At 48.6% G+C, this 25,560-nt stretch overlaps 1 protein-coding gene across 2 annotated transcripts in view; it reads left to right on the forward strand.

Annotated features, from left to right (window-relative positions):
- GDA (guanine deaminase) overlaps nucleotides 1–25,560 on the forward strand; it is a 700,191-nt gene that overhangs the window by 295,190 nt on the left and 379,441 nt on the right. Inside the window, exons 1-2 of one of the 2 annotated variants that reach the window (XM_085633025.1) lie at nucleotides 3,419–3,546; nucleotides 5,157–5,519. In XM_085633025.1, the coding sequence (XP_085489151.1) occupies nucleotides 5,394–5,519 (126 nt within the window). In that variant the 5' untranslated portion in view covers nucleotides 3,419–3,546; nucleotides 5,157–5,393. Of the gene's footprint in view, nucleotides 1–3,418; nucleotides 3,547–5,156; nucleotides 5,520–25,560 lie in introns of those variants that run through there. The other variant, XM_085633026.1, reaches the window with a different exon arrangement.

Genomic DNA, 25,560 nt, shown 5'->3' on the forward strand with positions numbered 1-25,560 from the left:
AGCACAACTAGGGCCAGAGGGTAGCCATCCATGTGATCCTCAAGCACTACAAATCTATCTTCTGCATCTACTCTGTGGTTAGTCACAACATACAGTACACCCGTTGCTATCCAAATGAGGACCCCACGGGCAAAGGAAGAGGTCATGGTCCTGAGCACTTGGCCCGCTCGAAGCTTGTGTACTTCAGTGGCAATAAGGTGTGTTTCCTGAAGCACTGCTATATGGACATGGCGTCTCCTTAGATAAGCATAGATACGATGGCGTTTCATAGGTGTCGCCATGCCCCGTACATTCCAGGTCATGATGTCATACTGAGATGTGTGTGTTTGTCTGGAGATTAGGCAAGTGAGACATATCATGCATCAAGGAGGAAAAAACATACAATGTGCTATCTTGTTCACATGCCCATCCAAATAAACTTGTGCAGTATGTGGGTGAACTCAGGTCATGATGGCAAGTGTTGAGGGTCATATCGGACTCTAGTAGATAATCTCTTGAAAACATAACAATAATATAAAAACATAAATCTCCCCAGGACAATTTCCACATGGGCCCCCTCTAATGAAACAAACCCAAGCCAGCTAACAGAGTGCAACAAAAAGTGAAAGAACAAAAACACTACAACAGCAAAACACAGATTCCACGTAGGAACTTGCAGGAGGTGTGGTTCCAAATTAAGGGATGTGAGCAGCAGTAACACCATGTCAACAGTGTCTAATAGAGCAATGGTGTGGGCCCAGTCAGTATAAACACCTCACAGTCTGTACCCATGGTATGCTACTTACAGACCAGCCGAAAGCGATGCTGGGACGCCAGCCAGTGCTGGATCACCATCTCAGCTCCGTGGCAGTACTCACAAATCATCCACCGATCTGGGAGTCACCTTCGGGCCACAGTGAGCCCCACCTGATGAGGAGCGAGAGCCACCCGAGTCCGACCCAGACTCTGCAGGGTAACTGTCCCGCAGGGAGGCAAAGGAATTTGTGCTGTGAAGGGTGGCCTCCGCCACCACCCGAGTCTGCGTCTCTGCCACCTGGTCTTTAGATGGCCGTGCTCTTGGTGGGTGGAGTCTGCACCGTTGCGGTTTAGAATCAAGCCAAGCATCCTCGGGTCACTCCGGAGGCATTGAGCGCAACAAATCCTTCACATGGAGCCATGTCCAGGAGTCTTCTGGAGATTGGAAGATGTGGGTCATGTCCTCATCAATAGCTCGCAATTTAGCGGGGAATAAAAGTGCATACTTGATGTCCAATTGCCATAGGTGTTGCTTGACACGTAAGAATGAGTCGCCGCGGCACTGCACCTCCAGTGTGAAGTCATGGCAAGCCGAGATCAGAGCATTCTCAAATGACCATGGACCTTTGGTGCGAAATCGCTGCAGGAGCAAGTTATGATCCCGATAGTTGAGGAGACGTGCTATGATTGGGTGGGGGGAGCACCCGGGAAAGGGGGGTGACCTGGGGTGTGGTGCGCTCTCTCAATGGAAAAGAAATTTGGTGCCTTGCCATCAAAGACATTTTCCACCAGCCATTCCTCAAGGAACAGTTCAACGCTGGGACCCTCTGGGAAACCCAGTAGGCGGATGTTGTTGCGCCTGGACCTGCCCTCAGCATCCTCTGCTATGTGATGTAAGAGGGTGACTTCTGCTTCCACCTTCCTTAGGCATTCCTGCATTCTAAGACTGCTAAAATAGATTCATCCTTTACTACTCTTAGAAAGTCAGAAGCAAGTTTTTCCAGCTTTTATTATTTTCTGGCTTGACTATTGGAATAGTCTTTACATGAGACCAACCAAGAAATTGATTGCTAAACTACAAATGATTCTGAATATGGCTATTCATTTCATTTTGGACCATCCAGACAGACGCATGTCACTCTTCATAGGTTTCCCTACCTTTGCCTCTGACAATAAATAAGTTATATTCTAGGCTTTATGCATAACACACTGCACTGCACTATTTTAAACTTTTTATGCAAAATTACAAAAATGATATCCAAAATCATTCGACTGCGAACCATATCTTCGTTGTTTTCCCATTTCAAAAGAGAGAGCTGGTGGTCACACTTTCTCTCTAGTGGATGCAAACCTCTGGAATAGATATCCTCTTCTATTAAACAATTGAACATTTTCTTCTACTTAGGAAATCCCTAAAACACTACTTTTTCAATAAACATTATTTATGATCTGCTCTTCTGATTTTTCGTTCTTTGCGCTGTGACACCCTTCAGAGTAACAGTTGCGCTTTATAAATTGCTATAACATAACATGTTTTCAATAATTGCCTGATTTTATTATTTTTAATACTCAATACAAAATTCTTCATTTTCACTTTTATTCATTTGATTCCATAATAGTAGAGTTGTAAACTAGTTAACAGCCGAAAGGCAAGAGGTTAGAGAATGTTTTCGACATTTCAATCAAAATATTATTAAAAATAGCCTAGAACACCATGTGGAAATTACATCAAGCAAATTATTTAGATCATATGTCAACTGCAGCCCACAGAAGTTATTACCTGAGAAAGTAACACTGATAGGGTGGGCAAACCCAAAATGTTCTCCCAAAAACACTGAACAAAAACTTCTGCAATTGCTCTAGTCCCCATGCTCCTCCCAGTTGGAGCAATTCCGTGATATCTATGTAGTGAATGAGAAATATATTAACCCTGAGATATGTGAATAATAAAGATGTGTCTCACTGTTGAATTGAGTTTATGTTTTCTAAAGCTCTGCTTGGTGCATTTGTCCAGTTGATGAAACAATACTTCTTTATTAGTATTTTATAACAAAAAGGACATCATCTAAACTCAAATTTAGATATTATGTTTTAAAGCGTACACAATGATTCAACAATAAAATGTGCACTACTAAATGTATATCTTTTTTTAAAAAGCATTGCATTTTACTCCACACCCCCCTATAACACACAGGAATTGTGACGGTCTATTAATTATGGATCATAAAGTATTAAAATTAATTTCCTTAAGGGAACATTATAGATGACATTGCAAATACATTTCACATAGCTCATTCAGAATTCCTTAATTTCTCCAGAATATTTCTGGACAGGAACTGGTTAACAACAGCAGAGTGTGTTTGGAGCATGTTGTTAGCATACTCGTCTTTTCTGTGTCTTTTTCAAGTGTGTTTATTTTGTCCGGACTGCATTAATTCCAGCTTTTACACTTCAGGCATCTGAATGGTGTCAGAGAGTGCAAGAGGTAGGTGCAAGGCATGTTGGCTCTTAAATAGAAAGGGAAACATCATGGAGATAAAGTCAGTTGATATTCATAGTACAATTTGAGAAAGCATGGATGCGTCTTTAAGACTGCGCCTGGATTCAGCCTGTGCACGTGCAGGATCCCGCGCACGCCCCTGCACTCACTGGATGCCAAGAACAGCCATGCAGGGCGTACACCGAGTGCCTGGGCTGTACCAAGCAGAATTTGCAAACATATGCATGAAAATGAATCCTGCTGCAGCACTCAGGAGCCATAGCAGCTAGCGGCGAGTGGGAACGTGACAAGCAGTATTTCAAGATAATTGGGTGAGTGGCATGGGAGTAGAAACGTGAGGGTTGAGGGGGGGATTTATCCACTCCGGGTTCAGGGGACAATATCCCCCTCAGATATCATGAAGTGGAAAGTGAAGATGAAACTGTGCCAGGTAGAGCATGACTCCGAAGCCATGCTGCGGATGTCTGTGCCTCCTTGAAGCGCCACTGTGGGAGGGGGGCGAGGGGGTGGTCGAAGACCGCTTTGTTTTGTTATTTATTAGCTGTCACAGTATCAATGAGCCTCTCCAGAATCAGTGTGTTTGTCAAGCCAGGTGAACCAGCAAATAAGGGAACGAGAAGCTTTTTTTACATTAATTGTATTGCTTGCTCTGCTCACTTGAGAAAAAGACACATTTTAAGAGAGACTCCACACCACAACCACCTCAATTAAATCATTAGCGAAAACCAAAGACGTCTCTGAGCCCCCACAACGTTTCCACTGTGGATTATAGCTGCCCTAAGAGAGGCTTGCGAATTGCAGCATGATTTCACACAGGCATCTTCTGTCACTGTGTTTGATCTTCACTGCCCATGGGAACTTTCCACACAGAAAAGCACATCTTTAAATTTTATGAGTATGCACGTGTAATAGCTATGTGTATAGTGTCAGGTTGATTTAAGGTGTATTTATTGAACTCCAAATACCAATTCTAATTGAATAACAATAATTGAATAACTGAACACAAAGGACAGATCTTTGGTGTTTAATGGACGAGAAAGGACATGACCCTAGACTGTGGTCTGCACAATGTGCAACGTGTAGCTTCTCCCATTGGTCAAATTCTGTGACCCTCTCCCCCTCACTGTACTTCGCTCTGCACCATTGTCCTTAGCCATCCAATTTCAGAGCAATATTCAGCACATGTTCTATGCTTTACATAGAACTCATTTATTTATGGCTAATATAAATTAATCTTGTTTCACATTTAATAACACTATAGGCTACATACATAGAGAAACATGACAAAATGAAACGTTTTGGTTAACTCGTGGCAAGGTTGTGAAGGCATGGGGGCAATGTTGACTGTTTTATGTTTTCAAAAAAGTATTATTTACAATAAATGTTACTCAGATCCGTTATATAATCATATGTATTTAATTGAAGTGAAATGTTGAAAAATATGTATATTTCCTCATTTTATAGTCTTTATTATACTTTGTCATGACATTTGTTGCCTGCGTTTCATCTTTTGATGGCTCGGCTCGTGCTTTGGTTCTTAGAGACCAGGCTTGCTGTTTCTCTCCACCCACACATGTATGTCTACGACCCCCGTTAGGTGTTCCTTCGTGTAGAATCCATCTTCCTAATATGTCCAACGGTGCAGTCTGAGCGAGAGCGTGAAGATAAACCCACCAACACGTGCCGCCTTTTCAATGTACACCCCCAATCTCATATTTGTCGTGCACGTTGACAGCTACGCTTTTACAGATGCGTCACTGCAGAATCGTGCAGTATGTTTCTGTTTGTTAATTCTATCGCCGCATGTATTAGATGATTTATGTCAAGCTGTAAATGTCGTTTACCTGCTGCAGTTGCGCTAGAGTTGTGCCTCACAGTCCGCGTGCCAACATTTAAAGCTGTTCTTATCATGTCCCCTTAGACTTTGAACCTACTGCGGTGCACTGAAGTTCATTCTGCTGCAGGAACAGCTTGTCCCTGACGCCACTGGACAAACCAGAGATCCCGGGGAACCGCTTGACTTCATTGGCGCACAGGCAGCCCCGACCCCCAAGCGCTCGCCCGTGACAGGAAGGCGGGAAGACGCTTTGCTACAATCCACGCTCCCTCGACAGACATCCGCAGTGTCCCCGTCAGCGTCTCGAAGTCCTGAGCCACAATGAGCTCCGCCAATGAAATCCCTACAATAAAACACGTATTCAAAGGAACGTTTGTTCATTCTACCTGGAACTCACCCATGGACATTCTGGAGAATTATATTCTTGGAGTGAGCAGCACCGGGAAAGTAAGTACGGAAAGAGTGATTGACTGCACCTGCAACACCTACAGTACGTGGCGGTTGTCTGCCCTGTCCGTTGACTAACTTGCAAATGTATTAATTAGTTCTTTCTTTGTAGCGTACATAAGGTGGTGATAGGAAATTCCCGTGAATCTGTAAACAAACCAGAAATATAAACAAGCATTGGCATAGCCAATAGGTCTCGCCTTTGGGACCGTATAAGTGTTTAGCTATGCAACAGTTGCATAACTAAATACTATTAAGGTCCCAAAAGCGAGACCTATTGGCTATACCAATGCTTGTTCTGATTGAAGAAAGTCCTCTGTAAAGCTGAATCCTAGTTCAGCATTTGCTTTTAAAATATGCGAGTGGTACATATGTGTACGTTGTGCTCAGTAGCTTGAAAGAATCAATAGTGTACATGTGTTAAGGCATGTATCTGTCATTTTAATTTTGAAAGCGCTTGTGTTGAAAAGTGCCATAGGTAAAAATGCATACAATTGAACAAAAAATGAGTTGTTAGCAGTGCATAATACAATGAGGAAACCTATTCTGGAGCAACAATATGTGCCAATCATTGTACGATGGGGTATAGAACACGTCAGTAATGAATTTTGTATTAATTTATTAAAAGAGAAAAAAAAGCAAATCAACAAGGGGTAGATGGCAGACCACGCTTTAATGCAATAAAAGAATCGGAGAGGGACACAATCACAGAGGAGCCACTAAACATAGAAAAAGAGAGAACATATGAAAGGGGTGAGACGGTTGCTATTGAATGACAGGAGAGTAAATGTAGGAAAAGGAAAGCGATTGGAAAGGTGTAATAACTAGCCAAGAAATTGAAAACACAAAAAAAAGGGAAAGAGAAACGTGTACAACATAAACATACATTGGCAAAGCTAATAGGCCTGGGTATATTGTCGTGACACATGCACCGGTCCTTTACTTTTAACATTAAAAGTAAAGCGCGGGTGCCGCGATTATACCAAAAGTAAAGAAATAGATGTTTGTTTCTATTTCTTTACTTTTGCTATAATCGCGGCTCCGGCGCTTTACTTTTAACATTAAAAGTAAAGCGCGGGTGCCGCGATTATACCAAAAGTAAAGAAGTAGATGTTTGCTTATAGATGTGATGTTTGTCAACGTAGTTTTGAACCCTTTGGAGTTTGGTGACCGATTTAATGTTAATGGACAGGACAATGTACAAGCTATTGCAGTAATCAAGGCAGGAGATCCCAACAGCAAAAAAAACCTGCAATTTTAACTGAAATTTGCCAAGGAGAGGCCTAAGGAGAATAATGCATGGAAATAAGGAAGACAGAAAAAGCTGACCACAGTGCATATTCCTCAGTTGAGAGGGCGAGTATGTCTCACCATTACCCTTCCGTCTCCTAATCACCCGCAAGCAACAGTATTTCACCCACCCTGGCCATAAGTCCAAGATGTCCACCATAAATGGTGCTCACACTGCCAGAGCGAATTCTTTCTCCCTCAGGTTGATCTAGACAACACGTCTGCGCAAGTTGGGTGCAACTCACCAGCATACTTAAGGACCTGCACCACACTGTGACAGTCTTTATGCCAGTAACGTGTGGGCCACAAAAAAAGTAAATAAGGGGCTCCTGCGTGGCTTGCAGATGTGAAGTCCAAGCGACCATTGCCACCACAGCAAAAAAAAAAGTGTGATGGCCCGGACCTCAGTTATCTCTCCAAGTGCACTACGCCATCTTTAATCAAAGCAAACCTCAGTGCATGTAGTAGAAAGAAACTAAATTGCTGTGGCAGGGTGAGGGGTGCACGGGGCTGACGGCTGTGGTGCAGGTCCAGGTGGTGGAAGCAGGGACAGGAGTAAAGCTGGGAGATGGGACCCACAATGTGTGTACTGTCCTGTAAGAGGACAGTTGCCGAAGAAAAATGCAGGCACATTTGAAATAATCTTGCCTTTTTCTTCAGCAACATTCCCCTTACAAGAGTGGTGGACCACTATGCAATACAATACAATACTACTCTGCCATTAGCTAGACTAGTTAATGTATAGGTATTGCATTGCAACTTTGTATAACTCTTAATACCCCAAAATGTATTTGAATTTGAGACAATTTCGTCATCATCTTTTGAAAGAAATAAAGGAAGAATAAAGAGGGGGGACTGGGTTATGCTATGTAGTAGTAATTTCTTCATGCTTGTCAGCACAACGTTTTTATGCAGCAGGCTGTGTTTTTGGCCATGGCATAGCTTACAGAGTCCTCTTTCTGATTTTGGAGAAGGTGTGGCTAATACCTGAGAATAGGTCAGTTCCAGATGGCCATGTAGGGAAAGGCTTAGAAACAACCCTCTAAATGATGTACGCTGTTTTGAAATTAATGTTTCGCAGCTGCTGCTGGAGTTACTAACAGATACGCAGTTAGTGGAGCCAAGACTGGCAAAACCTATCAAACCTCATCCATTTACATGATGTTGCTTAGATCTCATGGTAAGGGGGCATTACGTGGTGACTGGCGCTAATGACTTCAATGGGGACATCAAGGCAACTCCTTAGTAAATATGGTGGACTCCTCCAATTATTTTCAGAGTGCTGAATTTTTTGATGCTCTCCAGCAGCTAGGACTGTAATTCCTGTTATATGAATGAGAGTGCTTGATTGTGTCATTTCCAGAAATTTCAAGGGTCAAATTATGCCACGGGCATTTGGCTGTCACTTCCCCAGCTGCTTCGAAAGGTTCAGAAGGACACATGTGGAATTTTGCAGTGAGGGGCGGGAGTGGGACTGGAGATGTAATTTCCCACAAAGAACCGTTGTTTTCTGTTGGGATGAAGAAGGCAGAGTATGTTTACGCTGTTCGGGCATTGCATCATTTGTCAGGTAGATGTGAAGACTATTATGATCAATTATGTGAAAGGCTACAAAGATCTAGGTGAACCTGAGTGACGGTTCCCTCTGCAAATGACCTTGCTGGAGGGAGGGCTACTACTGAGTAAGAGAAGATTAATGCGGTGTTGCTGTTGGAGAGGCAAGCAGAACTACGTTGTAGCTTACTTCTCCATAGGTTAGTATTCTTTCTGGGATTTTTAAAATATGTTTTTATCCGGTAAACAAATAACTTTAGGATACAAAGTCTTGGGACCACTGCAAAAATGTCTGGTTAATGCTGAGGTGGAGCAGAGAAGCCTGGGCGAACATATGCCCGGTGCCTTGCCTGGGTCACGCATCTCAAAAGCAGCTCAGTGCCTTGCCTAAAACGCCTATCCTACCAAGAACCTGTCGAGCAGATTCCTCCTCCAGAAATGAAATGAAAGAAGAAAAAAAACAGTTCATCACTACACAGTGTATGGAGAGAGAGAGAGAGAGAGAGAGAGAGAGAGCGAGAGAGAGAGAGTGCTATCTGCAGGGTACGACGCAGATCTTTGCAGCAGGCGCATTAACAAGCAGATGTAAACATGCAACCTGCAGGCAAACCTCACTGACCACTTGAATTGTTTTTTTTGATAATCAAATTTATTGGTTTCAAGAACAAATTACAAAGAAACATTCCTGGTAGTAAAATCATGCACAATGATTGAAAAGACCCACTGGAAAGAAAAAAGACATAGACTTGTAAGGTAGTTGCAAATAAAATAAGAACACAATCACCCACGAACAATCTTAGACAACAAGCATTTGCACCCCCTAGGGCCACAGGTTGAACCACTTGCCCCATACCTTATCAAAAAGCTTGGGACAGCCCCGTGCCTCAAAGAGGGCCTCCTCTTGGGTACCGCACCAGTCCACTCCCCTTCTCCATTTCCGCCTAATCGGTGGCTTGGCCTGTGACCAGAGTGCCGCTATATCCTTTTTCGCCACCGCCAACGCTGTGCCCAGGAAGCGCTTATCGGCTCGGGAGCCATCAAGACCGTCAAACACACCCAGGATCAGGCGCACCGGGTCGTGAGGAACCTCCCATCCCAGGGTCTGCGTGAGCTCCAGCTCCACCCCCGCCCAAAATGGCTCCAGGACGGGGCACTGCCAGGTCATGTGGTAGAAATCCGCAGGGGCGTGACTGCAACGCGCGCAGGATGGAGAAGGCCGCAAACGGGCCCTGTAAATGCACGCTGGGGTAAGGTATGCCGCATGGAGATAATAGAGTTGGACCAGACGCAGCTTGGAGGAGGCTGTCAGGGTCTTGGGAGCCATAAGGGCATCCCTCCAATCAGCGTCTTCTAGGGGACCCAACCACCCCTCCCAGCAGGCACGCAGCAAGTCTAGGGATGCGGGGCCATTGTTGACGAGGGAACGGTAGATCCACGATACCCGCCCCCTCTCCCCAGGTTCCCCATCATCACTTGGGCCTCGAGGGGACTGACTTCCGGAGAGGAGGTGGGAGAAGGAATGTGCATTCTTAGGGCAAGCCTTAATTTTAAATATTTATAAAATTGGGAGGAGTGGAGTGAGTAACGTTGTTGGAGATCTGCAAACGATCGGATGTGGCCCACTACCCAAATGTCTCAGGAGCGAGATCCCGATATGGTCCCAGCGACTGAAGCCTTGAAGGGAAGAAGTTTCCTTCAGCCAGGTGCCACTCCACAAGGGCGTCTGCCTGGCGAGTGTCCCCCCCAGCGTGTGTGGCGTAGGGCCACACGCCAGGCCACAAACACGGGTGACGGGGGTTAAGGGTCGCGGTACGGAAGCCCCATACAGGTAGGCTTGGAGCTGCGGGAAGTCGAATGACCGGAGTTCCACCCGGTATGCCGGGTCAGACCAGCCGCCCGCAAACCAGTCGTGGATCACAAGGAGCCTCGTGGCCAGGTAATAGAGGTGGAGATTGGTGACCCCCATGCCTCCATCGTAAGGAAGTATGTGACAGTGCGCCAGGGATAGTCGCGGCCATCTGCCCCCCCACACAAACCGAGAGAGAGTACTGTCTAGTTCCCGGAACCAGCTCCCTGGGAGGTAAAGAGCAATGTTCTGCAAAATGTACAAAAAACGGGGTAGGACCATCATTTTGTAGAGGGCACTTCTGCCAAGGGGGTTAAGAGGAAGGGATTGCCATTTCCGGAGGTCCGATTTGGCTTTGGAGACCAGGGGTGTAATGCTCAGGGCCCATTCAAGTTCCGGAAGGAGAGTGACCCACACCCCCAAGTATTTGAACGACTGCCTGTGCAAGGGAATGGACGTTTGCCAGTCGAAGCAAGCCCGGGATGGGTGCAAGGGGACCAGTGTTGATTTCGCTAGATTGAGCCGGAGCCCCGAGACTCGTTCGAAGGCCGAAAGGGCGGCCAGGCAACGTGTGCCCTAGCTCTCAGGGTCCGCCAGAAAAAGAAGAACGTCTTCGGCATATAAGGCGATCTTGTCAATCTGAGACGGATCCCAAGCCCAGCCACGGATACCGGGGTCCTGACGGATAAGGGAAGCCAGCGGCTCCATTGCTAACGCAAATAAGAGCGGCCAGCCCTGGCGAGTGCCCCTGTGAATTGGAAACGTCTCAGAAAGCACGCCATTAATCAGGACCCTCGCCTTGGGACTGGAGTACAGTACCCGGATAAGGCGCCGAAATGGGAGCCCAAAACCCATCACCTCCAATACGTCCCCCAGATAGCTCCAGTCCACCGTATCGAAAGCTTTTTCAAAGTCAATGAAAAGCAGGGCCAGATATGGGGTAAGCTGGTGGTGGTGTGCTAGGGCGAGGTGAAGACGGCGTATGCAGTGCCTGGTGCCCCGGGCCGGCATAAAGCCACACTGGTCTGGGTGGAGCAAATCGTGCAAGTGGGGCCGGAGCCTCTGGGCTAAGGCAGTGGCGAATATTTTTACCTCGGTGTTGATGAGGGAGATGGGGCGGTAGTCCGCACATGCCAGGGAGGGTGGCTGCGTCTTTGGGAGGACCACGATGGTGGCCACATCCGTCTCGGGAGGGAAAGACCCCGTGTCCACCACATGGTTGAACAAGTCCAATAGGGGGGGAGCCAATGTGTCACGGTAGGTGGCATAGTACTCATGGGGGTAGCCGTCCGGCCCTGGCGTCTTGCCTGAGTGTACAAGCAAAATGGCCCCCTGTATCTCCTCCGGGGTGAAGGGAAGACCCAAAGTCTCCGAGACCTCCTGAGTGAGGCAGGGCAGCCGGATCCCAGTCTCGGACAGCGGGGAAGCGAGAGAGGCACCGGGGGGTCGGGCGCGTAAAGGGCAGTGTAGTATCTTGCAAAGGTTTGGGCAATCGCTCGAGAGGTGACGTGGTGACTGCCGGCCTCATCGTGGATCTCGGGAATAATGCGTGGGCTTTGGGGTAGGAAACCTAGCTATGGAGCAATTTACCGTTTTTATCACCCCAACCGTATACGCGTGCCACGGAAGACCTCCATAGCATTTTAGCTGATTCCAGGGAGATCTGACAAATCTCTTCACAGGTCAGAGCAAGCTGCCGAGCGGAACCATCGCATTCGGAGCTAGCCTGGGCCCCTTCCAGCTGTGCTGCATGAGCCTCTAGCTGCACAAGTCGGGCAGTCCGTTCCGAACGTTTCGCATGGACCAGGCCTCTAGCCACTCCCCGTATAGTAGCCTTACCAGCATCCCATAGCGTACCCGACGAGGGGACCGAACCTGTGTTGGTCGAGAAATAATGCCCCAGTTCCTGCCTGAGGGCCTCGACAAATTCGGGATCTTGTAAGAACCAGGCATTCAACCTCCACACCGTGCGGGTACCACCAGGAGAGTTCCCGAGATGGAGGGAGACGGGGGAGTGGTCTGGGATGCCTCGGGGAAGAATAGTAGCTCCGGACATCAGTTAGCAGTCTGGGGCTGATAGCAGGAATAAGTCGATGCGAGAGTGGATGCGGTGGGCCGCCGAAGTGTGAGTGTATTGTTTGCGACAGGCGTTCCACACCCTCCAAGCATCACAGAGACCCAGGGCAGTAGACCAATCAGACAAGCGCCTAGCATAGGCAATGCGCGGTGCTGAGGGAACACCTGACGTGTCGCGGGAGGGTTGCAGAATGGCGTTGAAATCGCCTCCAATTACCGTCAGACCCTGGGGAAGCCAGGAAATAACAAGGGTGAGACGGCGAAGGGCAGAGGCCATGGCGGCGGGGGGAACATATACGCATAGGAGGTTAAGGGGGTGCCCCTCGACTTTGCCTGTCAGTGCCACATATCGGCCGTGAGTGTCTATCTCAGCCTGTGCCAGGGTAAAGGGGAGTCCCTTCCGGAGCAGTATGGCAACCCCCCGGGACCCCCGTGTAAAACCAGAGTGCCAAACCCTGTCAAACCCATACCGGGCAAGGAAATTGCATTGTGAACCCAGAAGGTGCGTTTCCTGATGGAACAGGATGTCGGGCGTGTTTCGCTGAGCGCTACGAAGGACGGCAGTGCGTTTTATGCGGTCCAGGAGGCCATTGACATTCCATGACAGGACATGGAGGGTTCTGTGTAGGGTGGACGCAATTCGGGTGGAAAGTGTGCGGTGAAGGGGCCGCAAGCACAGGTGGACCCAAATCCCAAGGGTGGCATCGGGCAATGGTCAGTGTCAGTGGGTAAAAGTAGTGCAATGTATTAAGTCCCAGGGCAGCGCCAGGAGCGGACATGCATAGGTCTCTGCCAAGTAAAACTATAAACAGCGGCCCGTAGGCGGCGGAAAACAAAAAACAAACGGGAGACAACGGTCTACCCCCCTCCTTCGCCCCCCAACACTCCCCTCCCTACGCTTCCGAAGATGAAGCATCTGTCGCCCTGGAAAGAAAAACAACAACCCACCAATGAATCTAAATGCTAAGTGTGAGAAAGTGGCTCTGTATATACTGTTCCCTAATAGGTACAGGGTGTACAGAGTCCACAGTCCCCCAGAGGCTGATAGAGGTCAAAGTCAGGTATGACCTTACTCTCAAAAGTGGTAGCTTGGTCGAGCAGTAAGGCAGTACCAGAGGACAGTGTAAAGCATTTATTGTACACACTCAGTCAGCAAATGGTTTCACACACTCAATAACTGAACTCTAGGCCAATGGTTTATATATATAAAATATATGCTTGTTTTATTTTTAGAACCACAAAGGGGGTAAAAATATACTTTCTCAGAATGAGAGGTTGAATATAAATACTTTTGTCTTAAGCAATAAATTTGTGTAAACAGTCACAGTTGGTTGCAATAAACAATCCTATTTCCTAAACATAACAATGCATTGAGCTCAATGGTAAATTCAGGTTATTTGTAATAAATTACTTTTCAGATTACTTTTGGAATTCCAGGTCTGGCTCCTAGAACCAGCCTTGGGTCAGTATTCAGAATCAAGTGATGAAAGTCGACTTAATAACTGTAATGATTTTTAAATAATATTTAGCTATTTCAAAAGTTAGCACTTAGAAAATATTTCAAAGAAAACATTCAATGGATCTCTATGGCAAGAAATTCAAATTGCAGGTAGAGTACTTTATCGTTACTTTAGTAATCCAGGACTGGGTACCTAGACCCAGGACTGGGGTCCTTATCAAAAACAGGTAAGTAATTTCGTTTGCAGAAATGGTACGATTTTAAAAGAATATTTCAAATTTGCAAAAATAAACACTTAGAAGAAATTTCACAGAAAAGCAGACGATGGTTTCCTATGGGAGAAAAATGAGTTAGAGGTAAGTATAGTTGTGAACACTTTTCAGGGTCAGGGCTGGGCACCAAGATCCAGCACTGGGAGCTCACCTAGGAGCAGGTGAGTAAATTCGTTTTTGTCACTTGGCTGATTTTTGGTGAATTTTTGCAGTTTTGAAAAGTTCACACTTAGAAGATTTTTGAAGAAAAAGCCAGTCAATGTTACCCTATGAGGAAAATGAAGTTAGCGGTTTAAGGGTAAGTACTCGACTGGCAGAGTTGAAATTCCGGGCATGGACTCAGGGGTCCCCCAGTGTCAGGTAGGTACAGTTGGTTCACCCTCAGCGGTTTCAGGACGGCCGGGTGCAGAGAGAGTTAGGCCCAATGTTATCCTATGAGGGATAGGGGGGCCTTGGTTGGTGGCTGCTGTCTGGCAAGCCACGCGGCTGTGGGAGCTGGGCTCCTGGTCACTTACTCAGGGCAAGTGGGGAAGTAGGTTAGTGTAGAGAGGGCACTGCCAGGGCCACTCGGGCGGCTGGGTGCAGGGTGCTTTTGAGCCTTCGGGCGCTCAATGGAAATCAATGGGAATGTTCCGGTTTGGAAAAAGGCTGCAGGCTCGGGGACGAGGATGTTTCAGGTGCCACCACCACTTCGAGAGGTAAGTTGGGTAGTTGTAGGTTAGGTGGGTACCCCGGGATTGGGCACAGGGGGCCGCAGGGCGCCGGGTGCAGGGGTGCCTTTTGACGTTGGGAATCTTACCCTCTGGTTGATCGCGGCTGGGGTGGCACTTGGTTCTGAGGCTGCAGGCTTCCTCCGGGATGTCGAGAGGGGTCCTTGGGTGCCGGACTCGGGGTCACAGTCGCCGTGGGGTCGTCCTCAGGGTCTTTGTTCACTCCGGCACTGGCCAGGCTTGGCTGGTGCAGAGTGTGTTGGGTCCGCGGTTCCGGGCTGCTGCCAGGGGTTAAAAATAGGTTTCTTGAGTAGAGCCTCTACTCATGGGAGTCCCAGGGGCTTAGAGCCAAGAGGTAGCCAGGTCCTCCGGGGTTGGTGAGGTTGCTGGCCACGAGAGATGCCGCGCTGGTGCAGGTTCGAGAGTCGACAGGCCGGTAGGGCTGGGGCCTAAGCAGTTGGTGTCTTCTTCTCTTTTTAGCAGCTGCAGGGCAGGTCTTTGTTCTTCTTGCTCTTCTTGTAATTTTCTATCTGGAATCTAAGGAAGGAAGGTTCAGGGTGCCCCTAAATACTAGATTTAGGGGCGTTACAGGTAGGTGAAGGCCAGGGACCAATGGGTCCTTGTCCTGGGGTGGGTACACCCCCTATCCTGCCTCTCTCCTGTGGGAGGGGGGCAGTAGCCTAATCCTGATAGGGTAGGGCCTCCCATCTTCAAGATGGCGAGAGCCCGGAGATGTGCTTCACCTCGCCTCCCCCACCTGAGGGGTGGGGTGGGCAGGCTGGCACATCCCCTGTCCTTGTATGGGGTTTCCGGCCAAGCTTCCCGCCAGAGTGGGGGGTTGCAGTGGCCTGGGGAAACTCCAAATGGCGGCCTGCCTTTGAAGCTTCCCTTTGCTCATCCTGGGGGAGGAGATTTCTCACCTCACCCAGGATGTGCATTGTTGCAGGCCCGGGAGAGCAGGGGCTCTCCCACCCAGGGGTCCAGCAACGTGTCTGCTGTGTGGCAGCCTGGGCAGCCTCAGAGCAGACGTGGATTGTAAGTTAGCTGTAAGGGGGCATCGCTAAGATGCCCTCTGGGGTGCTTAGTACATTAATTCCTACACTGGCATCAGTGTGGGTTCAATGTGCTGAGAAGTTTGATACCAAACTTCCCAGGCTTCAGTGTTGCCAATATGGTGCTGTGGAGCTCGTGTTTGACAAGCTCTCAGCACCATGTACTCTTAAATGACAGCACTGCACTTACAGTGCCCAGGAATGGACCCGGGTACTGTAGGGGCACAGGGCTCCTGCTCCTGTGCCCACACCATAGGTGTAATGCACCCAGCTAGAGGGGTGGCTGACATATGCCTTGGCAGTGTAGGTGATGGGCATGGTACACAGTGATGTGTGCCATGTCGACTCTTTGTTTTGTCCTGCACCCAGACACTCAGCCTGCAAGGGCAGTGTGTGTGTAAGGGTACAGGGCCTCTGAGGGTGGCACAATGAGTGCTGCAGCCCTTAGAGGCCTTCCCTGGCCACAAGGCCCTGGGTACCTAGGGTACCATTTACTAGGGGCTGACATGTGGCTAGGGTTTGCCAATTTGGAGTTTGTGTGGTTTAAGGAAGGAACATAGGCCCTGGGCACCTGATTGGCAGGAACCCAGGGTACACTCAATCGAAGTACATTCAGCAATTTAGCAAAAAGTGGGGGCATACCATGCAAGAAAGATGGCACTTTCTCACACTAAGCTAAAATGGTTAGCTGAACATGGACAAAGCGGAGACGGACACCCCCCCCCCCCATAGAGTCGGATAGATAATCGTCTTCAGATGCAAATATCAGGAGAGTATTCCTGCAACCGGGAAACCACCAATAGGACCCAGAAAGCAGAGCATATGCCACCCGGGCCAACCAACATGAAGCAGAACCTCCTCACTACAAAGGTGCCGAGGCCAGTGTCTCTGTAGAAGCTGTCAGGAGGCGAGAACAAAGTTCCTCATGTGTGGACCGCTAATTCATTCTCATCGGTACCGGATCTGCGGATCTCGGGGCTCCGGGACAAGTCAGAGTCCGACACAGTGTGCCGCACTGCGTCCAAGGGCCCAGGGAGGCTGCTCAGGTCGATCGGAGGATCAGCCGGGCCAGGGGAGGCAGACCCCAACGTGGGACTTGGGACAAGATGTGCGGTGAGGCCGCGCCCGGTGATCGAGATGATGCCCCCCGACGATCACTTTTCCTACGGGACCTGGTCTGGCGTCTCCGGGGCCGAGCAGGGCCACGAGGGACCCCGCCGAACTGGGGAGGGTTCCGGCCCCTGCCGAAGAGGCCGCTCCTCCGTGAGCCAACTCCAGGCCGCTTGGGGAGTGTCAAAGAAAAGGGTCTTGTCCTGGAAAATAACCTTGAGCCGGGCGGGGAAGAGGAGACCATACCGTATTCCCATGGATCGGAGCTTCAGTTTGACATCTTCATAGGAACGGCGTTGGGACTACACCACTTTGGAATAGTCGGGGAACACCATAATTCGATGGTTTTGGAACTGAAGGGGACCATTCGCCCTGGCTGCTTTGAGGATAGCATCCCGGTCACAAAAGTTCTCTACCCTCAATATTATGGGACGGTCAGGAGCTCCGGGTGGTGGTTTGGGAGCCAAGGAGCGGTGATCCCGCTCCACGGCGAACCAGGGTGAAAGGTCCGCCTTGGGCATCCATGAACGCACCCAGGTCCCTACAAACGTGTCGGCGGGACCCTGCTCTGCGCCCTCGGGAAATCCAATAAGGCGCAGGTTGTTCCTCTGTGATCTATTTTCGGCATCTTCCCCCCGTCGTGGAGCTCGAAGGCTTGGGTTTGGAGGCGGGCCACCTGAGTCTTGAGTTGGCTGATGTCATCTTCTACAGTAGAAATACGGGATTCTGCCTACGAGATGTGTGCCATAGCGTTGCGTAGGTCCTGGCGGATGAGGGACACATCCACCCTCACTTCGCCGATCTTACTTTCAACAGAGGCCTGGGACGTGCTGATCGCCTGGAGGATGGTGGAGAGGTCGCCCCCAGGAACCCCCTTCGCAGCAGAAGCTCCCCCGTCTGAATCCCGCTCCACCGTGGTGAACTGGTCCATTTTCGTTTGAGTCGGGGGGACTGAGTTCGACGGGGTGCGAGTCTTGCCCATCACGCCCCAGATAGGAGTCAATTAGTAACTGTGGGACTGCGGGGGGAGCGAGAGGGAGGGGGACCTCCGACCCCAGGCCGGCAACACTCAGGCCCGCGCGGTTAGTGCCAAACCAGGCGGGGAAAGCAGCGAAAGTGTCCGTCCCAGTAGCAGCCCACCAGCGCGACCCGCACACCGGGAGGCGGGGGGGGGAGCAGAAGCAGCAGCGCCACTCCCCAGCACCACCACCCGAAATGATGGCCGATCCCCGTCCCACGTGCGATGTCAGGCCTGGGCGTCACCCGAAGGCAGGGGCGACCAGTAGGAGCCGGGCCACTTCAAACAACTGCCGCTGGGACAGGCACCTCAAGGGGACTCCACCATTCCAGAAGCCAGCATATTCACCACCAACAGCCACATCCAACGTGCCAGCCTCGGGCCAGCTATGGTAGAAGACACTATAGTGTCGGCGGGGAGGGGGGGCGAGGGCAGCCAGCTACCACCCCGTCCCCCGGCATGATGGCCGGCTCCCCCCACCACCGTCACAGAAAGAAAAGGGGGGGGCACCCTCTCCGCCGACCGTCAGTAGGCCCCCACCCCCCGCCGGTCCCAGTCCACAGGACAAAGCGCGGCTGCAGCAGGTCGATAGGGCCGTACCGTCCCAACACGGCAGCCTCCACCAGGCGGAGTCTGTTGCCGGCACTATGCCACCGGTGGAAGGGCCCCAAGCAAGACCCGGTTCCGGGGAGAAAGCGCGCCCCCGGAGTGTCCACACCCACCAGGAAGTCCCGCCGCGGGCGGCCCCAGCACCGAGCCCCAGATCAGGGCCCAGGGCCTTACCCCCTACAGCACACCGCCACCCGACTTAGTGGCCGAGCAGGAGCACAGCGCCAGAGCCCCAGGTCCCTCCGCGCCGATGCTGCCCCAATCACCAGGTGGGCCTTCGGCCCCAGGCCAGCTCAGCACCGCAGCCCCAGTCAGGGAGAGCTGTGATTTTTAGGTGGGAGGAGCCAGGGGCATAGAAGGCCGCGTGGGAGGTAGAGGCTCGCATCCTTGCAGGCCCACACCGGCTGAGCGGGTTCGCGCCGTCGGCAGCACCGGCAATTCAAAATCCCGATTTCCCCATGGCAGGGCGCCGCTGTCCGACCTAGCGGCCGAGCAAGGCCCCAGACCCCACCACAGGCCACAGGCGCACCGCTCGCCACCTCACGCCACTGCCCGGCCGAGGCAGCCGAGACCAGCAATCCCCCTCCTGCAGCGACTCACCAGGGAAGAAAGGCAACCGCGTCCAGAGCCGCCTCCCTGGCAGCAGGGCGGCCCCGGCTCGGACTCACCACCGGGGCTCCTCAACCCGCCGCAGCTCTCCGCCCCATCGGTCCTCGTCAAGTCCAGACAGAAAAGGCGCCACGGGGGGGAAAGGCAGCCGGGCCTTCACAGCTCTGGAGCGGCCCAGCAACAGGTCACCACGCTGTCGCGCCGTACAGTCCCGGGCAGAGCCGGCTCCACAGGATGCAGGAACACCGCCGAAACGGCTCCACAATCAGCCCAAGAGGTCCGGGAGGCAGTAAGTGCAGTGTGACAAAAGGACAGGCAGCTGATGGCGGCGGATGCCAGGCGGATGACGGAGGGGGTCCGGAGCACTCTTAGAGTGCGACCGCCACCTTGACGCCCTAGGTCACGCCTCTGACCACCTGAATTGTTACTGGGATTAGAACCTGCATAGATTTACAGAAATAACACATATTTTAATGATCAACAAGGAGTGAGCGCAGCATCACCAGCTAGCAACACCCTCAATAAACGTAAGATGTGCACTTGGAGGTTTATGCACTACGCAAATAAGGACACACAGAAAATAAACGAGCAGGAGGCGCTTAATACCCTATACTATTCCTGCCTTTTAGAAGCTGTCTCGGACCTTAAAGGACCCTTGCAAGAAGTGAAAAACGTACAGGTCCCATAATCATATGCACGCATTAAGGACAAGGGGCCGCACACATACAAAATAAAAAAATTAAAGTGGGGGCCGTGCTGAAACATAGAGCGCGGCACCCGAGAAAAGTTATGCGGGGTTCGCAAATTCTATAAAGAAGAAACATAAAAGCGGGCGATCATTATAGACAAGCGGCCGCCCGCATACAAAAAAAAACAAGCATTGGCCGCGCGGCCGTGAAAATTACACGGCCGCGCGGCCCGCGAACGTGAAAGTGATCGCGGACGCCATCAAGCACGGCGAAGTAAGACACATGGTGGCTACGCGCGTGCACGCTCGCGTGCACGCAAGCTTTAGGCCACAGGCAGCACTTGGAAAACCCGCATACAAAATGTCTCGGCCAGACCAGAGCATGCGCTGGATCAGACGAGACCTAAAAAGCATGAGCACATTCTACGTAGTTTGTAAAAGTGGTATGTATCGCATGATTAGCACCGAGACGCCTTGGTTGAGCCCAGAAGCCCTATATAAATGCAATTGAAACATAATTCGACGACTTGTATATTTTGCACATGTTTTAAGAATTTAAAGATCCTGAGTATCTACATCTCAGAAGCCAACTCTTTTACCGTGTTTAAAAAAAACTGGTGAAAACGTGGCTTTTCTCTCTTCATCTTCCTTAGTCATGGGGTTCTCTGATTTTGGCCAGTGCTGGGTGCTCTCAACTAGTGCTTTGACACCCTTGGGTATAGTGCACTGTGTAAGTTTCAATAACATGACGTAACATACTTAAGAAGGATGTCCTTCCTATGCTTTGTAGTTTGTAATTCCAGCGATAGAGGCCGATTCTCAGGAATAGCGCGTGAAATCCAGCGGTGACTTCACAGCGCTAAGAAGAGGCTTGCTGATAGGGGAGTGTGAACCTAACTTGGCAATCCACCTCCCATTATCGGTATGCCTAAGTTACTTTTAAAGCAGGCGTTACATCCCTGCGATAACCCCGGTTAGCGCGGTTATTTTTCGCAGTTCTGCTGAATAGCTTGCTAATATCGCCAAGCCGTGTTAGCGAGGATTCCCATGTTGTTCTACTCAGGAACGCCTACTTTGTATGTCTTTAGCGATATTGATCGCTGACATTCAAAGTCGCAAGTAAACACGCGCTAACGCTTGTTACCGTGTCCTTGATAATGTTGAGATGAAAAAATCGCCGCTTTTTTGGTGCTATGTGCCAAAAAAGCAGCGATATATCACTTGATAATATGCCTCAGTACCTCCTATAACACAACAACACATTGGGCTCGACCCACAAAGCAATCGGATCTCTGTTTACTCATGCATTATGTTACCCACACAATTGTTTAAGAGTAAATCTCAGACATTGGGCAGAGATTGTGCATTTAAAGGGGTGGCTTTAGACTTTGTGAACGCCCACTAACATGTGAGTTTGTGTACATTCGCAAATACCTCCTCAACCACTTCCAACCCTGGAATTGGTAAGACATTTACTCCAGTCAGGGTCTGCGGTAAATCGCTTCCTAAGTTGAGAAGGGGTGCAGAATGCCCCCATACTTTGTGGAGTTTTATTGATAGGATTTTTTCCACTATGTGAATTTCTTATGGGGAAGTGGAAATGCCAAAACCAAAAAGCAGGAAGTCACATGACTTTCCCTTGATTATGCCTGGAAAGCTTAGACTGGATCATGATTTCAGACGCGTGCCTGAAAGTTTTAAACCCCGCCCAGACAAGCTACCTGGTCCTAACGGGCTTTTGACCTTCCTTCCCCTCCATCCGCCCTTCCTTCAATAAGAGTCAGAGACCCTGGGTTGAAGGTAAAAGGTCACAGTTTATGACCATCAAGTCATAAATCATCAGATTGTCTTAAATCATCATCACAGGACAGTAGTCGATCATTGCTCTATGCTATAAAATATGCAAGAACGTCAGCACAAACCAATCATACAGTCATAAATCAGTGAACCCCAGTCAAGTCAGTTTGGCAACACCATAAATCATGTTTGTCAGCACCATCCGTTACAGGTTCTTGTCCATGCACAGGATGCAAAGGCTTCACGGGTTGCTCTTAGCAGCCTCTAGGCTTCCCTCGCTACCGATGTGTAACAGCCTTTGCCAACCAAACAAATTGTTGGCTGTAACCAGCTGAAACAAGAAGGCACTGATAGCGGCTTCAAGTGCCAGAACTGGTAGTTGTAGTGGTGGCAAACCACAGCTCACCGTGAAGTTACCCACATTTGGGAGCAGCTGTTGCTTACTGTTCCCTGCCAGGCTCGGAGCCCGAGTCCTTCACACTATGTGCCTGTGGTCTATAAATGAACCATACTGTGGTCGCTGTGATCAGACTTCTGAGGCCAGCTTTTAATCCCTATGACGCCTAGATCACCTGGCACCCTAAGAAAAGGGAGTTGCTCAAGGTCTCTCTATCAGAAATGAGCAGTCAGGGGTAGCAGAATACTGGACTCATTCGCGCTAGGACTTCAAGCTGTCTCCAGGTACACTGGGATGCAGTTTATTTTGGCATAGAATTTCCCATACCGTCCGTTTCATGCCGGAAAACAAGGGAGTCGCTAATCTTTTTGCCTCCGCTCATTTTACTGAACACAATGCCTGAACCTCTGCCACTGCTTGCCATTCATGGACAACATTCACAGTCAGCACCTGATCTCAGACCCCTGCTCTCAGCCTTTTGGACTTCTGGAGGGGGTCAAGCCCTTCTCCTGGTAGTTATCATTTTTATTTATTGTGGTTGCGGGGCTGGGTTAGGGCGGGGCTGATGGCACAGCGTTGAGGAGTGGTTTGCACACTCCTTAAGTGCATATGTTTGGCCAGCCCTCTTGTGCCGACCAAACAGTCATGCGCACTTTGCATGTTCCTCACCAGGCTGCATTACACAGCCTGGTGAGGAACATGCAAAGCATCCCTGTCCCCATCTGAACGCCGAACCACGACGCTCAGACTAATCACATGGCTCAGAGGAGCCATGCAGCTGGGATCTTCCTGCTGCTGGGACTGCAGGAAGAAGGAAGCTGAACAAGATGGAGGAGAGGGGGCAGCTGGTGAAAAAGGTAAGTGTTTTTTTAATTTTTATTATATTTTTATTTTCTCTTTCCCCCACCCCTCCACCGCCGTTCCCTGCCAGCCACTACTGCTGCATTTAGTCCAGGGTAATAAAGTAATTAGGACATTTAAGTACCACATTTGGGAGATGGAGCATTCCCCTGGATATAAGATTTCTGAATGGGGAATTACTTGTGCTAATAATGTTTCTGAAAGCTTTTCTACATTCATAACAAAGGAGTAAGGCTCAGTTTTGTTGCAGATTTACCGTGCTGTGGTTACCATATTTTAAATATTGTAATACAGTTTTGCTTTCAATTTGCAGTAGTTGTAAAATGTGCAGTACTATTGATGCATGTCACATACGATTACCGTGACATGCGCAAAAGGAATAAATTAAAGGAATTTTCAATTAGGAAATGGCAAGTGATCTTCAAAAACATCACTCACCTCACTTTCTGTGCACATTATAAAACCGCGTAATACTATATCCAATTTTATAAAGTTTTGTATCTTATATCAGGATTTTGAATCTCCATCTTTTACATTTCTAATGAGTACACTTTCACATCACTACACAGCTCACTATTCCCCCTTGTGGCAGTATTATATGTAGGATGAGTACGAGTACAAACTTCATGCATAATTTATGCACCATTCTATATGTATCTATGCAGAACACTAGTTAGGGGATCCTAGGTAGGTCCCTGCCTATAGGTGGATTAAACTGACGGACCCCAGCCTAGCTCAGAGTTGCAGTATGCTGTCTTTAGGTCGAAGCCATAGACCTCTTGTGTAAAATACATAGACAGTAGAATTTTGGTCTGCCTCCTTGAATTATTGCTTAAAAAAGTGTAATTCACATCTTGACTCAGGTCAAAACTGAAGTTTTATTTATTTTAAATTATCTATGTTCTTATAAAGCACCGAGCCACTAATAGTAGAGTCTAAGGGCCTTATTACGGCGGTCCATGGGACCGCCGTAGCCGCGGTGGCTCACTCCAAAGGACCGCTGCAACTGCCAGGGATCCATGATCCCTCGGCGGTGTGAGGCCACAATATGTTGTACCCCCTGTATGCATGCTTCTCCAGCTCCTGCACAACATGGACTGCACAGTCCATGCCATGCCGGATCGTGCTTGGGTGCTCTCATTGCAGTTCCTCGTTAAGGCCCCGATATGAGCCTTGGAAAACAGAGGTACAGTTAGCACCTTTTTGAGTGAAACAACAGGTTTTCTGGGCCTTATGAGATTTAAGTAGCTTGTGTTCTTTCCTTCTAGCAACTGATAAGGTGTTCCAGAGATGAGGACCCTTGACGGAAAGTTTTGCTCCCCCAGTTCTGTAGCTTGTATGTGGGAATTGCAAAAGTACGATAGTTGATAGGTCTTAGATATAAAGTTGGATGGTGTATCTTCATTTGTTTTTGCTAAAAAGATGGGGAAGAAGCAGTGATATGCTCTGCTCATAAGACAAAAGGGTTTGGCCCTCAGTCAGTAAGGCCGGGCCACTATCTAGGACACAACCCAAGAATTGCCCATACTGATGAACACTCACTCAGTTTTTCATTCAAAGATCACGACCTAATCGCTATGATCTGGAAATATATATTTTTTGTTTTTATTTTTACTTTTTAATTCATCTAGTTTTTGAAAATTTGTTTTGTTTTGATACATACAACAATATTTAGATATTCAGACATACACTGGAAACACAACAATAAAAAACGGACATACAAATTCACAATGCATTTTCAGTAAATAAAAGTATCACACTACAAAAAAATAACAGAAACTTCATATATAGCTCAGGTTCTGTATAGGTTATTCATCCACAATCACATTAACAATCAAAACCTCAGGTTACTTTCTCATTTAGTTGTATTTTGATTATTTTCAGAGGTAGTGACCAAATGGTGACCCCACTCTGCTCACTCTTGTTCTTTGAAACAGTAAAAAGAGAAGTAATTTGTGAGCAAAAAGTGGTGTTGCCTATTTGGACAATATAAGAACTGTTGACGTGTTTCAAACCAACTATAATTGCTTTGAAGGGTTCTCCTCAGGACACAGAACACTTGAAGAGCCCAGTCTTTTTTGGGTACTGCAATATCCTTCTTTGCGTGCCCACTGTTCATAGTACAGGGACAAATGCCGCCCGTGGCACCATTGTGTAGAGAGATTGAAACGCCTGACTTGCAATTCGGCCGAGACGAACGCCAAACCTTGACGGATCTCAAGAGACTGTGGAAATGAAAAATTCACAATTTTATCCGTAACGAAGAGATCAAAATAAGTAACCTGAGGTTTTGATGTGATGTGATTGTGGCTGAAAACCCTCACAGAACCTGAGCTATATATGTGGTTTATGTTATTTTTTTGTAATGTGATACTTTTATGTATTGAAAATGCATTGTGAATTTGTATGTCCATTTTTTATTGTTGTGTTTCCAGTGTATGTCTAAATATCTAAAACAAATTGTATGTATCAAAACAAATTGTCAATAACAAGATGAATTAAAAAGTAAAAATCAAAATAAAATAAAAAATATATATTTACAGATCATAGCCATAAGGTTATGTGATCTTTGAATGAAAAACTGAGTGAGTGTTCATCAGTATTGGCAATTCTTGTGCTCATAAGACAAGTAGCTTTAAACTGATTCCATTCTGTGACTGGTAATCAATGAAGTTGTAAGAAAATGTGTTATT

Source organism: Triturus cristatus, chromosome 2_1 (genome assembly GCF_964204655.1).
Source record: "Triturus cristatus chromosome 2_1, aTriCri1.1, whole genome shotgun sequence".
Taxonomy (NCBI): Eukaryota; Metazoa; Chordata; class Amphibia; order Caudata; family Salamandridae; genus Triturus; species Triturus cristatus.